This window comes from Thermobia domestica, unplaced genomic scaffold (genome assembly GCF_964235325.1).
Source record: "Thermobia domestica unplaced genomic scaffold, izTheDome1.hap1.1 HAP1_SCAFFOLD_892, whole genome shotgun sequence".
Taxonomy (NCBI): domain Eukaryota; kingdom Metazoa; phylum Arthropoda; class Insecta; order Zygentoma; family Lepismatidae; genus Thermobia; species Thermobia domestica.
The window spans coordinates 16,048-42,436 of NW_027656602.1; the positions used below are offsets into that span (position 1 = coordinate 16,048).

Consider the following 26,389-nt stretch of genomic DNA (forward strand, 5'->3'; position numbering starts at 1 on the left):
GCCACCACTTTCGCCCATCTGTCAGGCAATGTACGGATTCCGTGGCGAAAGAAGTCCTCATCCTTGGAAGCGATCCAGTCAGAGACCCATGTTTCGATATCTTCTGAAGAAGTAAACCGCTGTCCAATCAAATCGTTGTTCATGCAATCGAACAAGTAGTAGTCCGAAGGAGCAACGTCTGGTGAATACGGCGGGTGGGGTAAAACTTCCCATCCGACATTTTCTAAATAGGTTTTGACCGGTTTTGCGACATGTGGGCGAGCGTTATCATGTTGAACAATAAGTTTATCATGTCTGTTCTCCCATTCTGGTCGTGTTCTGGCCAGAGCTTGCTTCAAACGCATTAATTGTCGTCGATAACGTTCTCCATTCATAGTTTCACCCGGTTGCAGCAGCTCATAGTACACCACACCTTTCATATCCCACCATATGCACAGCATAACCTTTGCACAGTGAATATCTCGTTTTGGTTGTGATGGACCTGGTTCACCTGGTTTCACCCAGGCCTTTTTTCGTTTAGGGTTCTCGTAATGGATCCACTTCTCATCACCCGTAATAATTCGATGCAGAAACCCCTTTCTGCTCTGTCGTTGAAGCAGCAATTCGCAAATGGTTTTTCGTCTTTCAACGTCTCTGTCTTTCAATTCATGTGGAACCCAATGTGACATCTTTTGAATCATTCCCAAGGCTTTCAAGCGTTTGGAGACTATTGTTTAATCAACGCCTAATGCTGCTGCAAGTTGTTCCTGCGTTTGACACGAATCCTGCTCGAGCAATGCTGTCAATTCTTCGTCTTGAAATGTTTTTGGCTGTCCAGCTCGCTCTTGGTCTGCCAAGCCGAAATCACCACTTCTAAACCGTGCAAACCACTTCTGACACGTTCGCTCAGCTAGAGCATGGTCACCATACACTTCCACCAAAATACGATGACTTTCAGTCGCACTTTTCTGCATTTTAAAGTAATGCAGCAGGACACCCCGCAAAAACACTTTATCAGGCACAAATTGCGCCATGTTCACTTAACTACAAACTGGTGTTGTTGACACTTTAATCCACTGCCCTATACTACGAACGATACGCGATGACAGGGGTTTGCAACACATGTGTGGATACACGGAACTGTGGGACGCTCCGTTCGTTGCGCCATCTCTTGTCCACCCGCACGAATTAATTCCTAGACCAAATACTTTATAGAAGCAAAACATTATCACTTGCTCTGAGGGGAGAACATAGACTGAAAGTATTTGAGAATAAAATCCTGAGACGAATATTCGGACGCAAGAGGAACTAGAATGGAGAATGTCGAAAATTTCATAGCAAGGAACTGTATAGTTTATACTGTTTATCGAAGATTGTTAGGGTTATCAAGTCTAGAAAGCTCAGATAGGCAGATTATGTCGCCAGAATGGAAGAAAGTAGGAACGCTTTCGAAGTTTTAACTGGTAATCTAGTCTGAAAACGACCATTAGGAAGACCTAGGCGGAGATGAGAGGACAATCTTAAGATGGTTCTCGCAGAGATAGGAATACAAAGTAGAAACTGGATCCAACTGGCTCAGGACAGAAGTCAGTAGTGAGTTTTTGTGAACTCGGCATTGAACCTTGGGGTTCCATAGGCCATAGAGTTAGTAACTAGAAAAGAACCCCCAAGGAAACTTTATAACTACATATTTAGAAAAGACAATTTTAACTAGTAGATTTTGTATCTGTTACAGTTTGCTTTGTTCTAATACGCGTTCTGCTAACAATGACGTACATATATAAAATATGTTTGAATTGTTGTGAAGCCAAACCTAGTTATTGTAACTGCAGTAGAGCGTCGATTATCCGAAGTAATTGGGGGACATGGGTGTTCGGAAAACTGGTTTGTTCGGATAATCGGACTGTACATGTTTATTTGCCAAAAAGAAGTACTGTACAGTAAATTTATTCATAACAGGCATCTCTTTAAGTATTACAAAGTAACGTACAAAGGCAACTTTAGTAGGCTGATTGTTGATAGACCGACAGAAGTGTGCTGATTGTTGAAACACAGCGACTGGCGGCTTGGCCGGTCAGCAGCACCTTATGAAGGCCCCACTAGAAGCAATGTTCCGCCAGCGGTGGCTCAGTGCGGCGACTACTGTGGGAAACTTGGTTTGAGAGTGAGCGGAATGATGGACGGTAGGGTGGGAGAGTAACAGGTGCGAGCGAGTACACAGTTCGGTTAAGCGGTCGTTCGGTTGACCGACGTTCGGATAATCGACGCTCTACTGTAATTACATTGGTGTAGAGGAGGTGAATTAATTTAAATAGCCCTCTTTAAATGCAAGAAAAACTTTTTTAAATCCTAAAATAAGTACATTGTACAACATTATTAGAGTCTAATGGGAAAAATGTGCAAAATTGAGACTCGTATCAATCGTTAGATCTCGTTGAACTGAACTGAATGATGTTGCTGAGAAGTTTCAGAACAAATCAACATAAACTACTTTTTTATGGCACTAAAAGAATACGTCATTCGTGGACAACAGAAACATGGTTAATAAGATGGTACCTGATAAAATGAAAGTGCTATTATACCATACTCTAAGAAGCCTTTCATCACAACGCTACTAAGAGGACAGAGCATACCGTGATTAGTGTAGGTTAGTGTTTCTTTCAGAAAAAAATGTCCCGGGGGAGGAGCACACTTAGTATTTAGAGGGGGTAAATATTATTTTTACACGGTACTATTTTATTTATTATTATTATTATTATTATATTATTCACGTATTATTTTGGTCTCCTCGGGGGGTCACTCTCAGAGCTCCGGGAGGCATTGTCTCCCAAACACATGTCTGGAAGAAATATTGATGTAGAAATTAACCTTAAGTTATCATTCATTCTTAAATTTGAACGTTAAACATCTTTCAGTTAATATTTCAGTGATACACATTTCTGAAACCCACAATAAACAAATAAATGTTGAGAAATGAATTTTATGGTTGCGATGAATATAGGAAAAAATCGAGAACTTATAATTGTGATTTTCCACTGTACCAATATTAAAAATGATTGTTATCTTGAAGAGAAAATGGAAATTAATTGGTTAATAGATCAAAGGAACCCACAGATATGGATATGCAGAAAGTTACTCAAATTTTACAATACTATGAACTAATTAGTTAAATGTTAAAATTGTGAGAATTGGAAGTTCGTACTTTATTTAAAAAAAAATGCGTTATGTAAAAAAAAATGGATTTTAATTTTTTTACTACTAATTTTAATGAATATGATTTTCTTTATTATTTATCTATTTTCATGTATCCATTCATCGATAGATCAGTGTCGTGTCGTGGAAAATCAGCTCCCGGGGCGAGAGTATACGACGGCGCCCCCGCACATACATAAATGAGGTCGACAGACAAACAGCGAAGTGCCACCATGCTTGGTTCCATGGCACGGCACTGCGATAGATAGAAGCTTATCATCATCTTATATGTATATCAAAGGTCATTATTTATATTTTGACATTCTTCTTTCAAGATCCTAGAGAAAGTCGTTTAAGATTCATTAGATATTTTTTTCTTCTTTTATTTGATATAAATATAAGGAGTTTGAAAATTTTTGTCTTTCTTAAAAAAAAGAAAAAACAACATAATGAACATACTACTTACTACCTGAGAAGTTGATTCTAGTTTCAAGGGCAAATCCTTGTTAGGTTGAAGTTATTAAATAAATCCTCCTCCTTTGGAAGAGGTGCAAGTATGTTTCTTGTACCTTGGAAGTTGAATAAGAAAGTTTTACACTTTGCATGTTGCGAAGTGGTTGCATATAACACCAGGATATTAATCCACAAACTTTCCTTATTCTCCACGAACATCCATGTCCCTAAGGAGAATGTCCGAAGAGAATTGCGAGGAGGATTAATACATAAAATATCAACCTACTGGAGTCAAGTGTAGCTTGTCATTCCCGGAATTACAAAGCAGCAACGTAACACAAGCTTCTGCTCTTAAACCTAGAAAGCTTAAAGTACGAAAATGCAATACTTCACTTCATTTCCATATATTCTCAATCATTTCAGTTATAAGTTTTCATACATACGACACTTAAAAGAGGTATTTTAAAAGTTATACTTAAAATTATTAAATTATTAAATATGTTTATAATTTTAGAGAAGTTTTAATTAGTTTTATTAAAACAACGATGGCTTATACGAGTATCGTCATAACAAGAACATAACAAATTATTAACACACATTAAACGATACACAAATGTGCAATAAAAATAAAGGGAAAAACATATAAATGGTTATTTTCTTTCTGACCTAAATTTTGATTAAAAGATTTCATCGTTTATGACTAATCTTCAACATAACATACACCAAAAATATCAGAACTATATTTCTTTGTTACCGTTTTGTAATATATATATGTAGAAGATAGACAGATAGCGTCGAACAATGCAAAAATGCGCTGCGTACGTGACAAACAAAAAAGACGCGTCATCGTGTCACGTCACATGTTAGGTTGCCTTTAGATAGTCGTTTAAAAATGCTACCGGGAATGTTTTTATATTGTAGGATCTCGCTGCTGTAAATTAAAAATAAATTTAAAAATAAAGACATGACAAGCAAAGATACTGTATTCAAAAATAGTGCATTAGTAGGACCTATTATGTTAGCTAAAACACATGCCATCTTCTGTAATGTATTTTAGATATGTTCTAGCAAGGCTATTTTAATATTGTCAAGTTCTGCTTATGCAGGTATAGGTAGAGAATCGTTTTCTCTCACTACCAAATTTTATTTAAAAAATATCTCTTTTATAAACAGAATGTTACAAAAATCACACGCATGTGCCTTACGTAAAAACATAGGTTACATGTGTAAATTCTGTAACTTGTGGACTTAACGTACAGCAAACGTATAACTCAAAAAAGTATATTTTATGCGCATAAGTGTTCCCAATAAACGTACTTTCCGTAAGAACGAAATAACTGTGTATAAGTGGTCAGGATCTCACATACAGATGTACCATATAGCTGACGTAATGTAACATACGTATATGTATGTAATATAGGAAGACTGTTAGATGTCATATATCCTGTAACGGCATGATGTAACATCTAAGCGAGAAAAGTATTTAGTATGTGGATAAGGTATGTTCCATACTGATTTCCGTAGTAAACATAAAGATTCCGTATATTTATACAATATACCGCTGTCCGGATAACGGATTTTTCTACCCGTCTCATATAGCCTCGCTGCTGAAAGGAATGCTAAACTCAAAATCAACTCAACTCAACGGAATTTTCTCAGTGCACTATGATGTAAAATCACCTAACACTTGGATAAAATATAGTATCCCAAGGCCCGAGCAGCCTAGGAAAGGATCTCCACAGAGCTCCGAGCAAGCTAGGTGGAGTGGATTTACGATCCCCAAAGTTCCACGCAGGCTGGGTGGCTGAGGTTAGGAGTCCCACAGAGTTCTGAGCAAACTAAGTGGGGAGAAAAGGAGACCTACAAGTTTCGAGCAAACTAAAGGCTTTAGGTTACGTTCTTCTTAAAGCACCAGGCAAGCTGAGAGAGTGGAAGTGACCAGCCGAAGACTGATGATTATCGGTGAGTTCCTCCTGCTTATATATGGGCTCCAGTCTGGCGTGGCGCTGGTGGTCATTCGTCGTCATATGGCCGGAGTTGTCGCTGGCGTTTCTGTTATCTGCCATTAGTAAGTGGTAGACTGCAGGATATTCTCAACAGAGCCATCTGCAGGATGTTGCAATATTAAACTAGACCAAAAATATTAGAAGTCTAACTACTAAATAAATTCAAATGTTTTAAAAAATGCAGATTTGAGAATATCACGAAACGAGGATAAAACAAAGCTGCTTGTTGGACGTTAGCAAATCCCTACACCGATAGATAGATTCTGTCATTCAATGATTATGAAGTAGCGAGCGTAAAAGACATACCAAAGTGCCCACCAAGTATAAAATACTTTATATAATTTGATTTCTTCATGCAGAAGGACATAATACAGTCGATTGGAATGGTTACCGATTACGTCAGGAACTTTATAAGTGAAGGTTGTGTGCAAGAATGCTGCAGGTAGTTTGAAGGAGAACTTACTGATGCATATGATTAGAGTATGCTATCCTCAAGGGTTGAAATCTGTGGCCGCAGATGATCTTAATACACGTGAATCTTGTGCTCTGTAAAAGGCAAAGATTAACACTCCTGAACTTTCTATGCAATTTGAGAATTTCAGGGAACTCAGCAGCCTCCCGTAGGAATCGAATAACAGTACTTAGCGGATGCTTCGATTGCATTTGATTTTTACGCTCGCTACTTCACAATTACTGGAATTGTAGGGTGTGTCTATCGGTGTGAGAGATGAGTGATGTCTAATAAACAGCTTTGTCTTATACCCGTTTCATCATTTCACGTTGTTCTTGTCCCCATTACTTAATGGAGGTTAACAAAAATAGCCCTTGGAGATTTTAATTTTATTTTCATTTTTTAAGAAGCGTTTTTTACATTCTTCTTTATTAGCAACGTCGTACGCACTTGAGAAATGTGAATTATAATTTTCTTTAAACTGATTCCTTACCAAGTAACAAAAACAGTTTCCCAAGTGCCAACATGGACCTCGCTTTACCAAAAAATTACATACAAGCATGGCAGTCATTGTTTTAAGCGCACGAGTGAAAATTTCGACTACTTACACTCAATGCATAAGGAAAATGAAGTGCTATCTGTTAACACCTGTAGCTCTGAAGTACTTTAAAGACTGGAAACGCTTTAAAGACTTGTGGAAACGCTCATTCTTTTGAATTTGTGTATACTGTACGGCAAAACACAATAATGGACAATGGTTTTGTACTTTGTCCTCTAATTACATTATTATCAATATTATTATTATTATTATTATTATTATTATTATTATTAAGCTTCACCTGATTGAAAAAAAGGTTACCTGCTTTCTCTTTGCATGATCCTAAGCTGAATTATTTGTAAAACCACAAAGTTTGATGTCAAACTATAGATCCATATTTAATATGGCTTCATTGATAGTATAAGTTTATCTCCAAACAAGCAAAAGGATGAGTTATTAAATTTAAATTGATTTAAAAGAATTTCAGATTTCAGATTTGGTTTTATTGACTTTCAGGCTAGGTTCTGTCTCAAGCAAACTCTACATGCTCTGGTTAGTAATGCTTTTCTTATAGTATAATGTTTTTACCGAAACACGAAACTTTTAATGGGCCCACTAATTTATACATTTTCAATACTGGTTACAGTATAAGTTAAAAAGTTTATTCTTTTCTCTAAAACTTTGACATTGTCACTAACCTTTGCTTTTAATCTAATTTTAAGTCCTAATGTCTTCCCAGAGAGTTAATTTAAAAGGAAAAACTAATAATCGATTTTTTTAAAAACTAAGTAATCTTTCAATAAACTTTTTCATTTCGCTTCATTTCATTTTTTATAACGTTTCTATGTTTCTTCTTTACTTCTTCAAATACTCACCTCCTCTTCTAATCAGTTGTATTTTTTCTTTTTGTTAAGGAATGCAACTGCATTATCTACTTTGTTTTTTTGTTTCGCAAAATTATTTCTGTAAGTATCCAGCTATCGTAATCGTCTTCTTCCAAAGACAAGCCAATTCATCCTTCTTTAAAATGTGTAACATCTTGGTTGGTATCTTTAATTTCACTTTAATGTCTTTCTTTTTTTTTTGAACTACCTTAATTTCTTACATATTTTCGGATTCAGTAGCTTACTGGTGATACGTATATTCTTGTAAGTTTTCGTTTTTTTACTATTTACTGAACCTGGAGTAGAAGAGGATCTAAAACTAAGTGACTTTGTCCCTATTCCAGATTCAAAGATTCTTGTTACTTAGTTTGCCCCTGTCGCTTCTCTTAATTGACAAGTAAGTCTGAATTATATTCTAATATCTTTACTAATTGTTTCAAACTCAGAGGTGACAATACACTTTTTCTGAATTGAAATCGTTACTTTCCTGCGCACTATCTTCAAATGAATCGACTTGTACTATGCGATCGAATGGTCTATTTTCTTGCTGCTCGTAATTCACCCAATCTTGATATCATTATTATTTTTAGGTTTTTAGCTTTGACTTTGAGATTCTTGGTGTGAGCTTCTTCCTCACTGTAATAACTTAATTCACTTAGATGCTTTTGTAACATAGCAAATTCTCTGAAACCCTTACTTCAACAGAATAGCACATTGTCGCAAGCATATGAGAAATGATTTATTTGCCTGCAAGTGTGATATGTGTATTTCAACATTCGTATGGAAATCGTACATGAGTAAATAGCATTGTAAGTTACGGCATTAAAAGTGACGTCATCTATGTTTAATTTGCAATGCGATACAAACCAAATTAACCTCTAACTAAAGGGGAAAGGTTAAAACTTCTTATTTCTCATTCAGCGGAATTTCTTTTTTTGTTTTTACGCCAAAGGTTTGGAGAAAATGTAAGGTTTTTATACTCAGTTGCCTTTCTCTTCTTACCGCTTCAACAATCTGGTTACTTTTAGTTTCATTTTTCACATTTTCTGTTAACTACTGAGTGTGAATGTTTCTGTTGTTACATGGACCACAAGTTAGGAGAAAATATAGTGCCTAACATCTGAAAAATTTCAAGATACTTTGCATGACTCATACATCGTGATGTATTTTATACTAGCAGCGTTCACCCCGCTTCGCTGCGGTCACCCCGGAACGCAATAAACTTTGTTACTTAGATAATTTTTACTTTTTCGCTTTCAAGTGATATGATAAAAACCATAGAAGATTGCAGTAAATGTTAACTTTATATCGCCTGTCATTTATGTTAACCCGCCCCGCTTCGCTGCGGTCACCCCGGAACGCAATAAACTTTGTTACTTAGATAATTTTTACTTTTTCGCTTTCAAATTGCAGTAAATGTTAACATTATAGCGCCTGTCATTTATGTTAACCCGCCGAGTGACACGGTCATGCGGGTTGCATATGAATATGTTTATTTTTATACCTATGATGAACTAACAAAGGATTTGTACGTTATGGACACTTGAATGGTCAATTATCTCAAGACACTGGTAATTAAAAATTAAAGTGATATGATAAAAACCATCTAGGGTCCAAATCCTAATAACCCCCCAAAAATGAAAGAAATTGGTTCTGCCGTATTAGCGTGATGAGCTAACAAAGGATTTGTGCGTTCTCTTTTATATAATAGATAAAGCTAACATTCTAACATAAGAAATAAGGTTAAAATAAAATGATCTATCTTAATGTGAAGTCCGGAAGTTCGTTATTCAATTTTCTGTTGAGAATAATAAGTATGACTCTGATATCACGTTCAACTTTAAAGTATCGTGTCATATCGCGTTAATACTGAAACAATACCTTAATAAACATACGAAGTCCTGATCAACAAACTAAAGTTATGCGTACATACGATACATTCGGATATTATATCTTGTTCAAATAAAGACTAATTCAATTCCACACTTTGGAATCATAAAACATTTGTGAGTATATTACACTGTTTGTTGTGTTAAATCTATGACGTTACTGTCCAAATCATACTACGTAGGTTTGTTAATTGATTGTACAGTAGTATAACGTCAATTTTAAGTGCCGAAGCTAAATAAGATATGAAATAGAGTCTAAAGTTAAGTTTTAACTGACATCTCTAGCATTAATTTTGAATTATTCCTGCTGTTATATATTTAGTCTCCCTGATGAAATGTGCTTAAATGATTCATTATCTCTGACCATTGCAGTTACTGGAGCGAAAAGTACCAATTGGTTGTATCAAAGCAGCTCATCAAGGTGTTTCGAAACAAAGATGTGATAGACTGACAAAATCCCTCCATTGAGTTTTCACGTTCCCATAGGAACATAGTAAATGAAGCCAAGTATATTTTGTGTGTTGGTGTATAGAAAAACAAAGTTTCTAATATGTCTACAAGAATTGGACTAAAATCTGTGTAATTGTAGAATAGGACCGGAACTGTCGTCTCAGATTGTAACCCAATGGAACCGCGAGGGAGATTTGCACCTGGGCAACAAAATTGTTTCCAAGTTAATAGGCATCTCTGCAATGAATTCATGTCATCCTAATCAGTTTACGCGGAAACATTGCGAAGGCGTCAATTTTCAACAAGGTATTCCACTGCAATATATAAAGGATGAGGATGAGGTTCTGTGGTAGTGTGGAATACTTTTTATATTATAACTTTGCCTCACTGATAGAGATGAATATAAACGTGAATCAATATTCTCAGTGAACAGATGTGGTCATTTCTTCAGCATCTTCATACAGGATATGCAGTAGACATTCTCATCTTCGAACATTAGAACTGTCGTGTTCAAAAGCTCACTACATATATATAAGACTTTAGAAACATTCAGGCATTCTGTCGCACCTGACCTCACCTAAATATCCTCATATTTAAATTAAACTGAAAGTCTATTACCTGACGCAGCATAATTGCATATATTCTATTTTATCTCAGTAGATCAGATGCGTGGTAAGATACGAAGGTAATATCAAAGCTATTGAACATGTAAACGTTTATGGTGTGTTTTAAGTCAAAATCTGTTCTAAGATAAGTCTGCGAGAACCTAACATGGCACAGTTTATATTATACATATATGATACAAATCAAATATTACGCCTAAACCTTGAAGAATAAATATAAACTTGTATTAAAAATATTTTGATAACGTACTTTGAAACGAAACAAGTCGAATTCTTTCAAAAACTTAAATACGGTAATACTTCATTTAATTAATATACAACTTTCTTCATTACAAACTCCTATGAAATGAACTCAAAATTGATTTTCAACTAGTTATCTTCACCGGTAGTTTATTTACTAAAAAATAAGTGAATACAGTTCATTTTTCACACTACTTATGTTTCAAGAGAAGATATTTATTTTTCACAGTTATCAAAACTCTTACTGAAACTGGTTTGCTTGTTAAGTAATTGAATACTTTTTATTCTAATAATCTTGTTATGTTTAATGTTCGCTAGCGATATAAGTCTCTATTTGATCCATTAACTTAACAGTTTAGCTAGCACTCAAAATATTCCATCGACTTCCATCAGAATCGACATGTGATTCATGAACCATGGATAGAAATAGCAATCATTTACCCTCAAGAGAGCTCTACAGTCCAAAAGAACATGAAATGAGTAATGAAGCAGTTGTGTGCGTGCGATCTACAAAAAAATAGTATTTTTCATTTTTTCTTATTCATTCACAAATAGGACCTATTATGATAACGATTACTCCAACTAATAATGGATATCTTTGGCATACATGAAGATTGATGTCATATCTGTACTTCAGACACAGTTCGGTAATATGGTCTTTAAGTTAATAAGTTTAGAAATCGAACAAAATTAATTTAGACCATAATGATCATTAAGTCAGAATAAGAAGAATTGAAACACATCAGTCGCCAGCAATAGTTGATATCTAAAGGTTTTACCAAAACCAAATCAGAACTTTGAAATCCTATTCTGGCATTGAAGGGATTGGCGAGATTAAACTATGATAGCTATGTGCAGGTATAGATACACAATTCAACAAAGTATTAAAAAAATTACGTCAAGAAGGGTGTCCAGTTCGACTGAAGTCCATGTCACTTATTATTGTCAATGGCTATCAATTCTGTAATGTGGTAATGCACTTTTTGTGGCCTCGATTGATAAATCTTGACATAAGCTTTCTTTTTAACAAGAGGTGGCGACGTACTACACCACTCCCTTGACAAGTTAGAAAGGTTTATAATTAAGATAAAGAAGAACTCGATCATTTTAAATTATCCACCCATTCGTGGAAAGTAAACATTTAATTTCTCATCCTAAAGCGAATGTCTAATTTAATTGGCTTAGCTCTCAACTAATGTCAGCTTTACAACAGCAACAAAGAGAAGTCTATTGAGTTAACACACACTCATGTGTTATATCAGATTCTACTTGATAGAAACTACAGAACCATTAAGATAAACTTGGAAACTGAAACCAACCAAGAACTTTGAAGAGAAGTTGATCGGGTTAAATGCACTGAGAAGTTGAACGGGTTAAATGCACTATCACTAGCACCGATGCTGTGAGATGTAAATATACCTCAGTGGCAGAATATCAGCCTCAGGTCTAGCTAAGAAGTTTGGAGAACTTATAGAAAACTTTTATTGAAAGTAATTTCCTTTACACACTGTGTTGAACATAACTAGTCAAATTTAAAATTATATAATAAGCAACAATGGATATCAAAAATTTAATATTATGTTGTCACTATTACCTATATTAGTATGAACATACATATTAACGTCTGAGGAAGATGACATTACGTTATGGAAACTGTTACGAAATAATTTATTTTTAATAAAGAAGTGCATACTAGTCAAAGCATGATATTATTATTATTATTATTATTATTATTATTTTACCCTGGAAATATTTCTTCCATGTTTCTCGATCTTCAGCTTTCTCTTTTAACTTCCAATATTTTCTTCTATTTTTCAAATCATCAATCAGTTGTATTCTTCTTACTCTAGCGTGAAAGACCCGTGATTCGATTCCCAGCGGGAGCTCATGTGGTTCGGATTCCAGATTATTCAGTAGGTCCTGCCTCATATAGCCTCGCTGCTGAAAGGGACGTTAAACTGAAAATCAGCTCAATTCAACTCTTCTTCTTACTCCTCGGTTTACCTCCGTCTTTCCTATGGCGGAATGAAGAAGACATTTTCTTTGCAATCCAATTGGCCTTCTTACGAAGGATGCTGACTAAAAGCGTTCTCTTCTCTCCATTTTAAAACATTTTCGTTTGTTACTATCTCTCTGTTCATTTTATCTTCTCCATCTTTCTCCTACACCACCATTTTCGAAGCTCTCTAAATATTTCTTAAACTTCCGTAATATCCATGTCTCTGAACCACACAATCCAATGCTCCATATATCAAATTCTTTCTTAGTCCAATATTCTTGATATGATGAATACTTCATTGGCTAATATAATACAGTAATATAATGTATCGACATTATTAATTTTCAACGGCAATATCTACCCCATGGTTGTACAATATAATTTTGTATTCCTTACGTGATCACTGAGTGCATTTCGTTTTAGGGACACTGCTATTGTGTTTAAATAGAAGAAAGAAGATAGAAGTATTGCGAGGAAAGATGTGGTTGGTTTGCTGCATTATCTGTCAGGATTGCAAGCGCAAATGAACAACAGGTGTAATGCCAACTACTTTATTGATTTTGTTAAAATTGTTACTCGTATTCCGTAAGATAGTGGAAAGTACGTATCGCAATGTAAAGAGGAAACTGAAAGCGCAAGAAAAAGTCAATACACAAAGTATTTAGATTCGATTTTCGAGAGACTATATAAGAAATATTTTGGTAGAAACGTTTTGCCTCATACTACAGTTTAAATAAGGCAAATGAGTACTTCGAACAGGCAGACGCATAATTGTGAGATCTGTTGTGAAAATTGACAAAGTATAAACATATATAAAATGTTAAATGCTGAAAAAGATAATATGACATTTTTGAATAAATTAAATTATAATACATTTTTATCAGTAGATAAAAATATTGTAGACATATTAATGTCTTTCTCATGCTAGATATTAAGTTAGCGGCCTCTTAGGTAGGTTTAATGTTTTTATATTATGGTAAAGAGATCTATGTGTTTCTAACAGGTATGTAAAGAACATCTCTTTAGTTACATTGTCTTATGTACGTATAGTTTGCTGTACAGTGACAGATATTTAAAGTTCAGTCTATGAATTTGTTTTCTTGAAAACCTACGTAAACGCGAACTATCTAACTTAAAAGTAGTATTGATATCCATGTATTGACCACATAGCTAACATTACTTGCCAACCATAGTTCGCAACCATAAAAACAGCGTTGTTCTTTCAGACGTATAGTACTCCATGAATAGTAATAAAACATGGGCAATTTGTAAGGCCAAGATCATTCATGACCAAATCACTATTGGAAGCAACAAAAATAATGTAGATATAAGCAAATTAGCACAGGTCCAAAAGGCAAGTGCGATAATAAGAAGTCCAAAGATAATCTCAACCACAGCGTAACTAGTTTTTTGTCTTAGCGTGAGGGTGCGTAAAGTAACCATATATATATATATATATATATATATATATATATATATATATATATATATATATATAAACTTTAGGATCTGTTTTTCCTCAAAACTGTAATAAATTGAAGAGCTCAAATCCAAAAGAGCCTGTCAAAAAAGTCAGTTTTTCAGGAGACGATTTTGTATATTTCCATCATTCTATTTCTGTGAAAGAAAAGTAATCTACATAAAAGAAAATTGTGATTGCTTACTTTTCGTAAGATAAGGGTGAAATTATCACCTATAGCAAGAGTTATATAAGCGTTTTTAGGCATGAGTCAGAAAATAACTTCAGAGAATACTGTTGACTAAGGACATTTTGAAAACAGCACTGTTTTCTTTTGCCTACAATTAATTTCATTTATGGATTTTTGGCATGAAATCCAGTTTAATATACGGAGATACTGAAATGGAACTTAATAGAACCAATATCTCAAAATTGACAAAAATTGATTTAGGCTCCTTTGGAATCCACCCCTTCAATTAGTTATAATCTGTCTCATTTTATCTTAAGTAATATTTTCTTCTTTCTTCTCGTGCACCTCTATTGTTACATCTATGTTCGAACTGAGTTTCGGCTTTTTGTTATTTTGTTCTGTTTCTTTTTGTTCATTTTATTTATATTTATTTCATGTTTTGTAAAAACAAATAAAATCTATGTAATTTTGGTTCTTGTAACAATTTATTCACATCCATCAACATCAATCTTGTCATGTTTCAATAGCTTCGTATTTTAGACCATTTTTGTGGGACTTTGCACGAAGATCTGAAACCCCTCATAAAATATTTGATTTATTCTTTTGGATGGTTATTTAATATCTTATGATGTATGATTTTGTATCACGTCTGGGAGGAATAATGCATTCTCCCATGTCAGGAAAAACAAAATCGATGTTTTATAGTAATGAAATTGTACACTTGATGCTTATTATAATTATCACAGAAAGTGAAGTTGTAATAAGGTATATTTGAATTGTAGATTTTGCCTAGTTAATGATTTATCCAATCATTAATGTAAAATAAAAAGAAATTAGGATTAAGCTCAGTGTTTTCTAAATACAAATCTAAGATCTTATCATAGAGCGCCAGTGTATTTGGAAGATAACTTCTGGTAACGTTGGAGATAGAGAATCCGATCAGCAGAACCGATAGGGAACCACCGATTATCCAGTTTTGTAGTGTTTAGATTCTTATCTAAAGATTTTACATTCTGAACGGAACCTCTCCCAACATCGTGGTAGCGGCAGTGCCATCGTCGCTACTGAAACACGTGTAGAGAGCTCTCTTGTGTCTATATGGTTAGCATACGGACTTTCGTTGTGGAAGACCTGAGAATCGTTCTTGATTAAAGCTCATGTAGTGTAGATTCCACGTTAAACAGTAGCTCTACGTCTCATATTACCTTGTGCTATCACGAAACGCTAAACTCCAAATCAATCAACCAATACATGATTAGAAACAACGTTTAAGATTATCTTATAGTTAGATACCTGCTTGTTGAGCAGCCTGATAGCCAATATCAGGTTTTTGTGATGAAATATATAGCGAAGGAGGGAAAAAATCATCTTTTCGTAAATTGTTAAATTTATAAGTATAATAGCTAATAATAATAATAGTAAGTGACTTTTGTTTCACAATTCTGAAACTATGGTAGATTTCCAAAATTTTCGAACTCAATCACACTCGAATTGGAACTATTGAAACTGGAAGTAGTACTTCTATAACCATTTAGGATTAGAATTTAGGTTCCTGGACTTGCGGTATCTATGGCCATATTAGCCTGTCACGTATGAGGGATGATATCCCTCTGGCGATCACACTATCGGACGAAAAGAAAGGAAGAAAGAATTGGGGAAGGAAGGAAGCGGCCTGAGACCCGTACACTAACTACATTCCGGCATTGCTGGTGTGCATGAGGAAAACCCAGGAAATCCTCACTCAGGATGGCTGGCCTAAAAAAAATAGCTCTTACACTTTTTTGACCGAGTGTCGCCACCGAGAATCGAACCCGGAATCGCTCGCACAAACAATTGAAGAACAATGTGAGAGATGAAACCTCCACATATGACACTGAATCCAAATCAAAAACAGTCTCTTACTATCTCTTACAAAGTATCACTATATAAGAACCAATATTGAAACCGAAAGCTCTACTATTTCTTGTACTATTTTAGGTTTCAGTAGAAAAATGAAGCTAAAATGAAGCCTACTCTTCGGATCCTGAATGCCTATAAAAATCGTTTATTGCCTTTTATTACTGTTTTCGCTCTGTGGGAATCAGTACTAACAAATTGAGAATGCTCCAAGAGCATTGTCAGAACGAATTTTAAAAGAATGGAGAGATGGAGCGGAAATGATAACTGCGATTGTTCCTACATGTAAAAGCAAATCTATTTATCCGCACTTTCTTCTGTTTCTCGCAAAAATTCGCAAAATATCATCTCTCTATGACTTACAGTTCCTGAGACATGGCACCTTAAATCTCCTGAAATTCAAACTTTTTTGGCTAATATCTGAGGAATGGTGACTAGTTGGTCAGTAGCCAGTTGTCCAGTGGCTACCGGTTACTATTTGATACCAAAATGTTCACATCCTCTTAGATATTAATAAACACCAATATCATCTCTCTACGACTTATGGTTCCAGAGATATGGTTACTTAAATATATGAAAGTCGGCCATTTTTTGCCCAATATCTCGGGAACGGTAAGAGTGACGCGGAAAATTCTATCACTTTTTCAGATAATTTTTGATGTTCTATCGAATGGAGGGCTCAAGATTGAAAAAGTAGGAAACAAGAGACGGACGGACAGACACATAGACATAGAGAATTCAGTAACGAACTTTTTAAGTTAGTTGAAAGCGGAAGTAATTGTAGGTTTCTACTATTTATAGTCGCAATAGAGGAGTAAAGTTGGAAATGGGATCTATCCTTGGGTTACTGAATCCACATCGAAAACTTGTTTCACGATACCTATTACTGTGTCTCACTATGACAATCAGCGTTGAAACTGTCCATCATAGATTTTTGTCACCTCCCGTTTAAAAAGAGGAATAAAAATGGAGAAGAAACTTATTCTTGGGACGCTGAATTCATATCAGAAAGCCGTTACTCATTAAATCTTTACAGTTTTTACTCTATGGTGATCAATAATATATTTCTACCACTACAGATTGCAATAGAGGAATAAAATCGAATACGGAACCTATTCGTGCGGTATTAATTCCATACGTTCCTCTCTATATATTACTATTATGGACTGTTGTGATGAGCGTTAAACCGGAAATTGTAGTTTTCGACCACTTACAATTGACAAACAGGAATTAAGCTCGAAAACGTTTACTGTTTTAAATCTACGAAGACCAATATTTAAACCGTATTAGTACTAAATTTCTACCACTTCCGGTTTAAATAGATGGTTAACATAGAAGATTCTACCTATTCTTCGGATACTGAATCTATTCCGTAAATCCCTTTCTCGATATATAGTATCATTTTTGCTCTATGGAAATCGATATTGATGCCAGAAGTAATAACACATTTCTTCCACTTCCGTGTTAGAAGACTGTTACGAGTAGAGGTGGTAACTTTTCGTTTGAGACGCTTAATATATATGTTTGGGATTATTTGTGTATTTAACAGTGTGTGTGCCTTTAGCTGGCAACAGTGTTCAAGTTGCTTAACGCTTTTCTATTGTTTGGGGTGGGTGAATGTGGAGGCAGCAAGAGCATACAGTTTGGTGGACCATATATCATGGTAGAACATCGTACAATATATCACAAACAGTAAGCCATCGAATTACAATCATTTACAACTAAAGACCTTGTGAACATGTTTATTCTCGTGTATTATTTTTCTGTGCAAATTGTAGTTGTAATCATTAAATACAGTGAATTTATATTGGTTGCATTCATGTGGTGTACGAATCAAGCCTTACAGTCCACTAGTATGAATATTGTTTTTAACATTGTTATTGTACTTTAGTGAAGTTACAAATATATACATTCATATTGTACATTTGGTCCTATCCGGGCCACATAAGTGCAAAGATTTCTGAGAATTGTTCTGTGCTTGTATGAAGAGAAATGTGTTTGTGTCGGCCTATATGTGGTGCTATCACGTACGTTGGACAATCAGCACGTTTTCTGTGTAGGCGGACAGCTGTTGTACCAGGACCACGCTTCTGGAGTATATTTCATAGGTAAAAGAAAACAAAAAAATCATCATCAGGTCAGTAGTTTTTTATTCTTCATATTTCTGCGTAGCATTTAATCATGAGTGAATCACACCAGCGTCTTTTAAGGCAAAGATCTGCATACAGAGGCCAGTTAACCAGAATAAACACTTTTGTTCAGGCCTTTGATCCAAATGAAGGCAATATAGAAGAAATACGTGCACGCTTAAAACATCTAAATAACGTCTGGTCAAAGTTGCAGGAGGTGCAAGATACTATTGAAATTGATCAAATCGAACCCGAAGCGGAAGCAGTAAACGCTCGTGCAGAAATTGAAAATGTGTATTTTTCTTTAGAGGCTCAAATGCAAGCACTTGTTTTAAAGCATGGAAATAAAGAATCAGCTGTTAATAATAGCACTAGCAGTAGCGCACAAGTTAAATTACCGGTCATACAGTTGCCTGCATTTGACGGGAATTGTAAACATTGGTTATCATATAAGGACACCTTTACATCTCTTATTCACGAGAATAAAGACATTTCCACAGTACAGAAGTTTCAGTACCTCCGAACTTCTCTTAAGGGCGAAGCGTTAAACCTAATTGAAAATTTACCAATTACCGAAACAAATTATTCAGTAGCATGGCAATTACTCGTTGACAGGTATTCAAATAAAAAGCTAATTGCTTCTTCTTACATTCATGAAATACTACAAATCAAGCCAGTGTATAAAGAAAATGTAAGTGAACTTCGCGCTTTTATAAATACAGCTACTAGCAATATAAATGCGCTACAAGCACTTGAGCCAAACGTAAACCTCACAGCCGTAATTTTGACCCAACACTTTGTATCAAAATTAGACGCAACTACTAGAAAGTCATGGGAGCTTCAAAATACGAATTCTAATTTTCCTGCATTATCAGAATTCTTTTCGTTTCTCGAGAAACGTTGTCAGGTGCTTGAGAACATGAGAACTAGTATTGATGGTGTGAAGCAGGGTAGTAGCGTACAAAACAAGCAAACAAAAAGTATTCAGTCATCAAAGACTTATTTATCAACATTTTCAAATGCATGTGAATTTTGTAATAGCCAGCATCCCTTATATTCTTGTTCGTCTTTTGTGAATGCGGCACACAGCCAAAAGTTAGAGTGCATTCGTAAAAATAAATTATGCATGAATTGTTTGAAAAGTAATCATTTTTTGAAGAATTGTAAATCGAGAGGTTGTAAAAAGTGTTCCAAAAAGCACAATACATTATTGCATGTAGACGTAACAAAAGACAAATCAGTGCGGTTTCCAAGTGTAAGCAGTGCCGTGGTGCAAGAGCATAGTAACAACTCAGATTCCAGTGAAAATTTAGGGCAAGTGTCATATTGTGCATTAAAGGCTAGGCCCAACGCAAGAGTGTTGTTATCTACTGCAATAGTAAAAGTAAGGGATAATAAGGGAAATTTGGTTCCTTGTCGCGCGCTTCTAGACAGTGCTAGTCAGACCAATTTCGTAACAGAGAATTTGGTGCAACAATTGAACATCAAACGGTATAGACAGTATACTCCAATTCAAGGTATAAATCAAGCGATATCTAATACAAAGTACTCTGTAGATATTAGTGTCCATTCATGTGTTAACACATTTTCATTGAATATAAGTTGTTCAGTTCTTCCTCACATTACAAGCAAACTACCGGAAGAAAGAATTAATTATGACGATTGGAACATTCCCAAGGACACTGTTCTAGCAGATCCTACTTTTAATACGCCTGGAGACATAGATATTCTGTTAGGTGCGGAAGTATTCTACATAATTATGAAGTCAGGACACAAAACACGGCCAGGTGATTTTCCAGTGCTTCAGGAGACAGAATTGGGATGGATCGTAGCAGGACGCATTCCTCAAGAACGTGACCCCTATATTCCATTAACAACATGTTTTGTGAAGACAAACATAGATCTACAGCAACAACTTCAAAAATTCTGGGAACTAGAAGAAATTACTGTTACACCTAGATCAAGCGAAGAGCTTGCATGTGAGCGACATTTCGTTCAGAATACAACAAGAGATCATACAGGGCGTTTCATTGTACGATTGCCTTTGCTTGAAGACCGTACAGTTTTAGGCGATTCTTATCAGCAGGCATTGGTTAGATTAAAGCAATTGGAAAGAAGATTCGATCAACATCCGGACTTTGAAGCTAAATATACGGAATTCATGCAAGAATATGAAGATCTTGGTCACATGGTAAGGATAGATGAGAGTAAAAAGGAGGACGTCAGCGTTGCATACTATTTGCCACATCATGCAGTTTTTAAGCCTACAAGCTCTACAACGAAACTCCGTGTGGTGTTTGATGCTTCAGCAAAATCTGACAGCGGAAAAAGCCTCAACGACATTCTCTTAGTTGGTCCTACAATACAGCAAGATTTATTTTCTATCATTTTGCGCTTCAGAACTCATTCGGTAGTATTCACTGCAGATATCGCTAAGATGTATCGCATGATCAATGTTCATCCAGAAGACACGCCATTACAACGTATATTATGGAGAAGATCTAGAAATGAACCGATTCAAGTTTTTGAGTTGAAAACACTGACGTATGGTACGGTATGTGCTTCATTTGTGGCCACAAGATGCCTACAGCAATTAGCAGACGAAGAAGAGCATAATTACCCTGTAGCAGCAGAAATATTACGTCGAGATTTCTATATTGATGATGTTTGTAGTGGCATGAGCGACATACAGCAAGCTTTAGAGGTCCAGAAGCAATTGATAGAGTTACTGGGAAAGGGAGGTTTTATACTTAGGAAATGGAGTTCGAATGATCCAAGGTTATTGGAATCCATCTCGCCAGAGCTTCGAGAAGTGCAGCGTCCAATCCAGTTCCATGAGGGCCATGGCGTCAAGGCATTAGGATTGTCATGGCATCCAGACAAGGATATATTTCTCGTTGAAAGCAAGACGTCAACAATGAAGGTTCAAGAGTGCATTACTAAACGCCAGGTTGCTTCAATCATTGCCTCTATATTCGATCCATTAGGAATAATTTCACCAGTTGTCATTTCATACAAAATAGTTTTGCAAGAATTGTGGCGGCAAAAGGTTCAATGGGACGACAGTATACCAATGGAATTAGCAAAGAAATGGATTAAATTATACAAGCAACTTCCATTAATCAATCAGATAAAATTCGACAGATATGTACTCGTTGAAGGAAACATAGAGGAGATTCAGATCCATGGTTTTTCAGATGCTTCTCAAAGAGCATATGGAGCTTGCATTTATATGCGATCGATCAATCAACAAGGAAAAATATCAGTTAAGTTATTATGTGCTAAATCACGTGTGGCCCCAGTCAAGAAAATCACTCTCCCACGTCTGGAGTTATGCGCAGCAGTTGTTTTGGCAAAGTTAGTTCACAAGATTTTACCAATTTTAAAATTGAACATAAGTAGCGTCCATTTATGGACCGACTCCCAAATCGTGTTGGCATGGCTAGCTTCTCCGTGCAACAAATGGAAACCTTTCGTGGCCAACAGAGTAGCTCAAATTCAAGACTTAACTGACGTTAGCTGTTGGAAACATGTATCTTCTTCAGACAACCCTGGAGATTTGATTTCAAGAGGAATAGATGCAGTTTCCATAAAGGACAATTCATTATGGTGGCACGGTCCACAATGGCTTTCTAGTTTACAATCTAATTGGTCAGTCACAAGTAAGGATTCATTGCAACCAGATCAAGTTCCAGAGAGTAAGGGAACCATAACATTGACAGTCACTTTAGACAATTGGTGCAATAAAACCATAACAAGATTCTTAAAATTGTCAATGTTAGTTAGGACAATAGCATATTGTAGACGTTTTGTTCATAACATCAGACACAAGCAAAACAAACTAACAGAAGGTCTTTCAGTACAAGAACTCCATACAGCGCTCCATGTTTGCATCAAATGGACACAAGAAATTGGGTTTCACAGCGAATTGCAGCATCTTCGTAATGGAAACATTGTTCCGTCAAGAAGTAAATTGAACAATTTACATCCATTTTTAGATAGTGAAGGCCTGATCCGAGTTGGAGGAAGATTGGAGAATAGTCAACTTCCGTTTGACGCCAAACATCAAATAGTTCTGCCTTCAAATCAACACTTAACAGAACTTATAGTTGAAGCAGAACACTTAAGATTACTTCATGCTGGACCCCAATTATTAATATCATCACTACGCCAGAAATATTGGATCATCAGGTGCAAACAGGTAGTAAAACAAGTGATCCATCATTGCTTCACGTGTTTCAAGTTAAAAGCCAGTGGTTCAAAACAACTTATGGGACAGTTGCCAGCAGCTCGTGTGCAGCAAGCCAGACCATTCCTAAACGTAGGCGTGGACTACGCTGGAGCGTTTTACATAAAATCAGGAGCAGTTAGAAATAGATCTGTACGTAAGGCATACGTTGCGTTGTTTGTTTGTTTATCCACCAAGGCAATACATCTGGAATTGGTAACAGATCTTAGTGCGCAGTCATTCATAGCAGCTTTACGCAGATTCATAGCCAGACGAGGAAGATGTCTCAATCTATACAGCGACAATGGCACAAATTTCGTTGGAGCCAACAACGAATTGAAAGAATTGTATCAGCTGTTTTCATCAGATCCTTTTAGTTCTCAAGTTCATGATTTTACATCTACCGAAGGAATTCAGTGGCACTTCATACCACCAAATTCGCCGCATTTTGGAGGACTATGGGAAGCCGGTATAAAATCAATGAAATACCATCTAGTTCGTATTACAAAAGGTGCAGTGTTAACATATGAAGAGTTTGTAACATTACTCACACAGATTGAGGCCTGTCTCAACTCTCGACTGTTCTCACCCCGGGACATTTTTTAATTGGAGAAGCACTTACAGCTTTACCAGAGCCTAACCTCACCGATCTACCACACAACCGCTTATCTCGTTGGCAGAAGATACAACAACTAAAACAACACATTTGGAAGAGATGGTCCCGAGATTATTTACATGGTCTTCAACACCGCTCTAAGACAACTTCACCGCAACACAATCTCAAGGTCGGAGATGTAGTTTTGCTGATTGAAGACAACGTTCCTGCATTGCAGTGGAAATTGGGCATCATTGAAAAAGTGTTCCCAGGAAAGGATTTCTTAGTTCGTGTAGTGACGGTTCGTACTACAACTGGAACATATAAACGTTCCATCAAGAAACTAGTTGCATTACCATGTAACAAGGATTAGAATTGAGATTTGAGTAATCTAAAAATAAGCACAGTTCTTCAAGTTTTGTGTTTGTTTCGTTTTTTATATGTATCATTTAGTTTTATTTGGTCAGACCTTAGCTGACCAACAGGGGGGAGTATGTTTGGGATTATTTGTGTATTTAACAGTGTGTGTGCCTTTAGCTGGCAACAGTGTTCAAGTTGCTTAACGCTTTTCTATTGTTTGGGGTGGGTGAATGTGGAGGCAGCAAGAGCATACAGTTTGGTGGACCATATATCATGGTAGAACATCGTACAATATATCACAAACAGTAAGCCATCGAATTACAATCATTTACAACTAAAGACCTTGTGAACATGTTTATTCTCGTGTATTATTTTTCTGTGCAAATTGTAGTTGTAATCATTAAATACAGTGAATTTATATTGGTTGCATTCATGTGGTGTACGAATCAAGCCTTACAGTCCACTAGTATGAATATTGTTTTTAACATTGTTATTGTACTTTAGTGAAGTTACAAATATATACATTCATATTGTACAATATAGATTCCGAAAAACTGCTTCCCACTTCTGTTATCGTTTTCCTTCTATGGTGTTGAAACTGGAAAAGATTGATTTCAACCACTTACGATTTGAATATAGTGTAAACTGAGAAGATGCCACATATTTTTGTGATACTGAATCAATTTTGAAACTCTTTCTTAATTTATATTACCATCCCATGCCCTGTGGAGATTAATATTGAAACCAGAAGTCCTAGTAACTTGCTAATACTTCTGGGTTTAGTTGAGTGTTTTGGATGAAGATTGTATATTTGTTGAGACATTGAATCGATTCCAAAAAGACGAATCGATTCCAATTAGGTATTCTCGCTAACTACATCTAAGTTATGAATCTAGTTCAAATGACTCCTCATTCTTTTACCGTCCCTACTGAAACTCACAACAGTGCTCCTTTCATTTTCAGGTTCTTAGTGTTCGGAAGCATTATACATCTTGAGAAAGAAAAATTGGGCACATTTGCTATACCACTATGACTGCTTGTAACTTTAAGGAATTTGTTAATTAACTTCAAGAAAAAAGAAGTTCTAATCCAACTTGTTTCGTATGAGACCCGTTTGGAAAGTAACTTTCGATTGGTTAGAAAAGAAACACTAATATAAATAAGAATAATTTATTATCAACGTTTGAAAACTGCTTCTTTGCTCTATTTTTTAACATAGTTTCCATAAACATTCAAGCATTTATCATATCTTTGCACTTGCTTAGAAATTCCATCATCATAAAAATCTCCCGCCTGTGCCTTGAGCCAGCCCCTGACCGTATCTTTTAGCTCCTCATCATCACCAAAGTGCTGAGATTTGTGGAAATTTGTGGAAACTTATCGGAAAAGCTCCGAGATTGTCAAACGTCGATTTTCACGAACTTTTCCATCAATTTCCTGAACGAGTTCATCAGTGACCACTGATAGCGTGCCACTTCTCTCTTCGTCATGAATGTTTGTTCGTCCACTTTCAAATGAAGGGTTCTTTCACGAACAGTTCTTTCACTCATCACACTTGGTTCATACAAGGCGCAAAATTCGCAATGAGTAGCTGCTGCCGAATAATTTTTTGCCGTAAGGAAACGTGTAACAGCTTGCACCTCGCACTTGGCAGAGATTTTTATTACAGCACACATTTTGAGACGCTACAAAACTAGAACTAATGACCAGAAACCTTCACTCTACCAAGGCTGGATGCAGACTGATCTACCACACGTCTTACAAAGATGGTAGCACCGCTCCACTACTTCATGTACAGTGACCAATTGGAGGTTATTTTCAGAACGTGTCTCGTATGTTGTGGGTGCATTCGTACGTACATAACGTCAATTTTGATTTTTGTTTGTTTGAAAGACTTTACTTTTCTCATGGTCCAACATAAATTTCTTTAGTATCTGATGGTAATCTTTGGGCCTAGATATTAGGAATCCTAGATACAACTCAACGGATACTGTGGTGATGTCGGTTAAGATTTTTGTTCTAAAAAATCTATAAAAAACGACATAGATTATATTATAATTATTCTAGTTTTCTATCTTTTTCATGTGGTCTATCTCTTTGATTCAAATGCCATTATTTGTTTGTTATTTCTATTTTTATTGATACGAGGTAGGAAACGAATATAGAACCTCTTACCTTAGTTCTGCATATATATTACTCGCAATAGAAATGTTCCTTAATGTATGTTCGAAGGAGAATACCCGCAGACTCACGTTCTCAATTTTATTTTCAGAGACTGTTATTGAATCATGCTTAATGTGGGCGAATAATAGAAATGAATGTTAGTTTCTACAATTTAGAAAACAGTTTTGTTGAACAAAAACCCATTTACTTTGTATATTTTTCTCTGTTCAGTTTCAAATGAAATACAAACAGAGTAAAATAAATATTACTCTCGTGTACGTTAATGCTCTTGTAAATATTTTATGCTTATTTAAGTTATGATACATACAGAATATGATTTGAATAAACAAGTGAGCTTACGTTCAGTAAAATAAATTTTAAAACGGTTATATTTATAATAGTGAGTAAAATGCCAACGAACTCACTACTATAATTATTTTAAGTACGCAATGCGGCGATACAACAGCAATATAATATTATTGTATCGTCCAATCACAGTATTAGCCAGAAACACACTATGTCTAACGCCAAAGGAAGTAAACGAGACTCGTTGTTATAATAGATAACGCTATAATTGCAAAATAGAATAGACCCCGGAAGAAAAAAAATAAACAATCCAAAAGAATTTGTTATTCAACTCCTTAGACCTAGATCCTAGATTACAC

The 26,389-nt window shown here is 35.6% G+C and overlaps 1 protein-coding gene across 1 annotated transcript; it reads left to right on the forward strand.

Moving 5' to 3' along the window:
• Positions 1 to 19,598: 19,598 nt before the first annotated feature.
• LOC145677457 (uncharacterized) lies at positions 19,599 to 23,212 on the forward strand (the record flags this gene model as incomplete). Its single annotated transcript, XM_081747931.1, has 1 exon — positions 19,599 to 23,212. A coding segment is annotated over one exon (3,614 nt), but the record flags the coding sequence as incomplete, so codon positions are not given.
• Between the last annotated feature and the right edge of the window lie 3,177 nt (positions 23,213 to 26,389).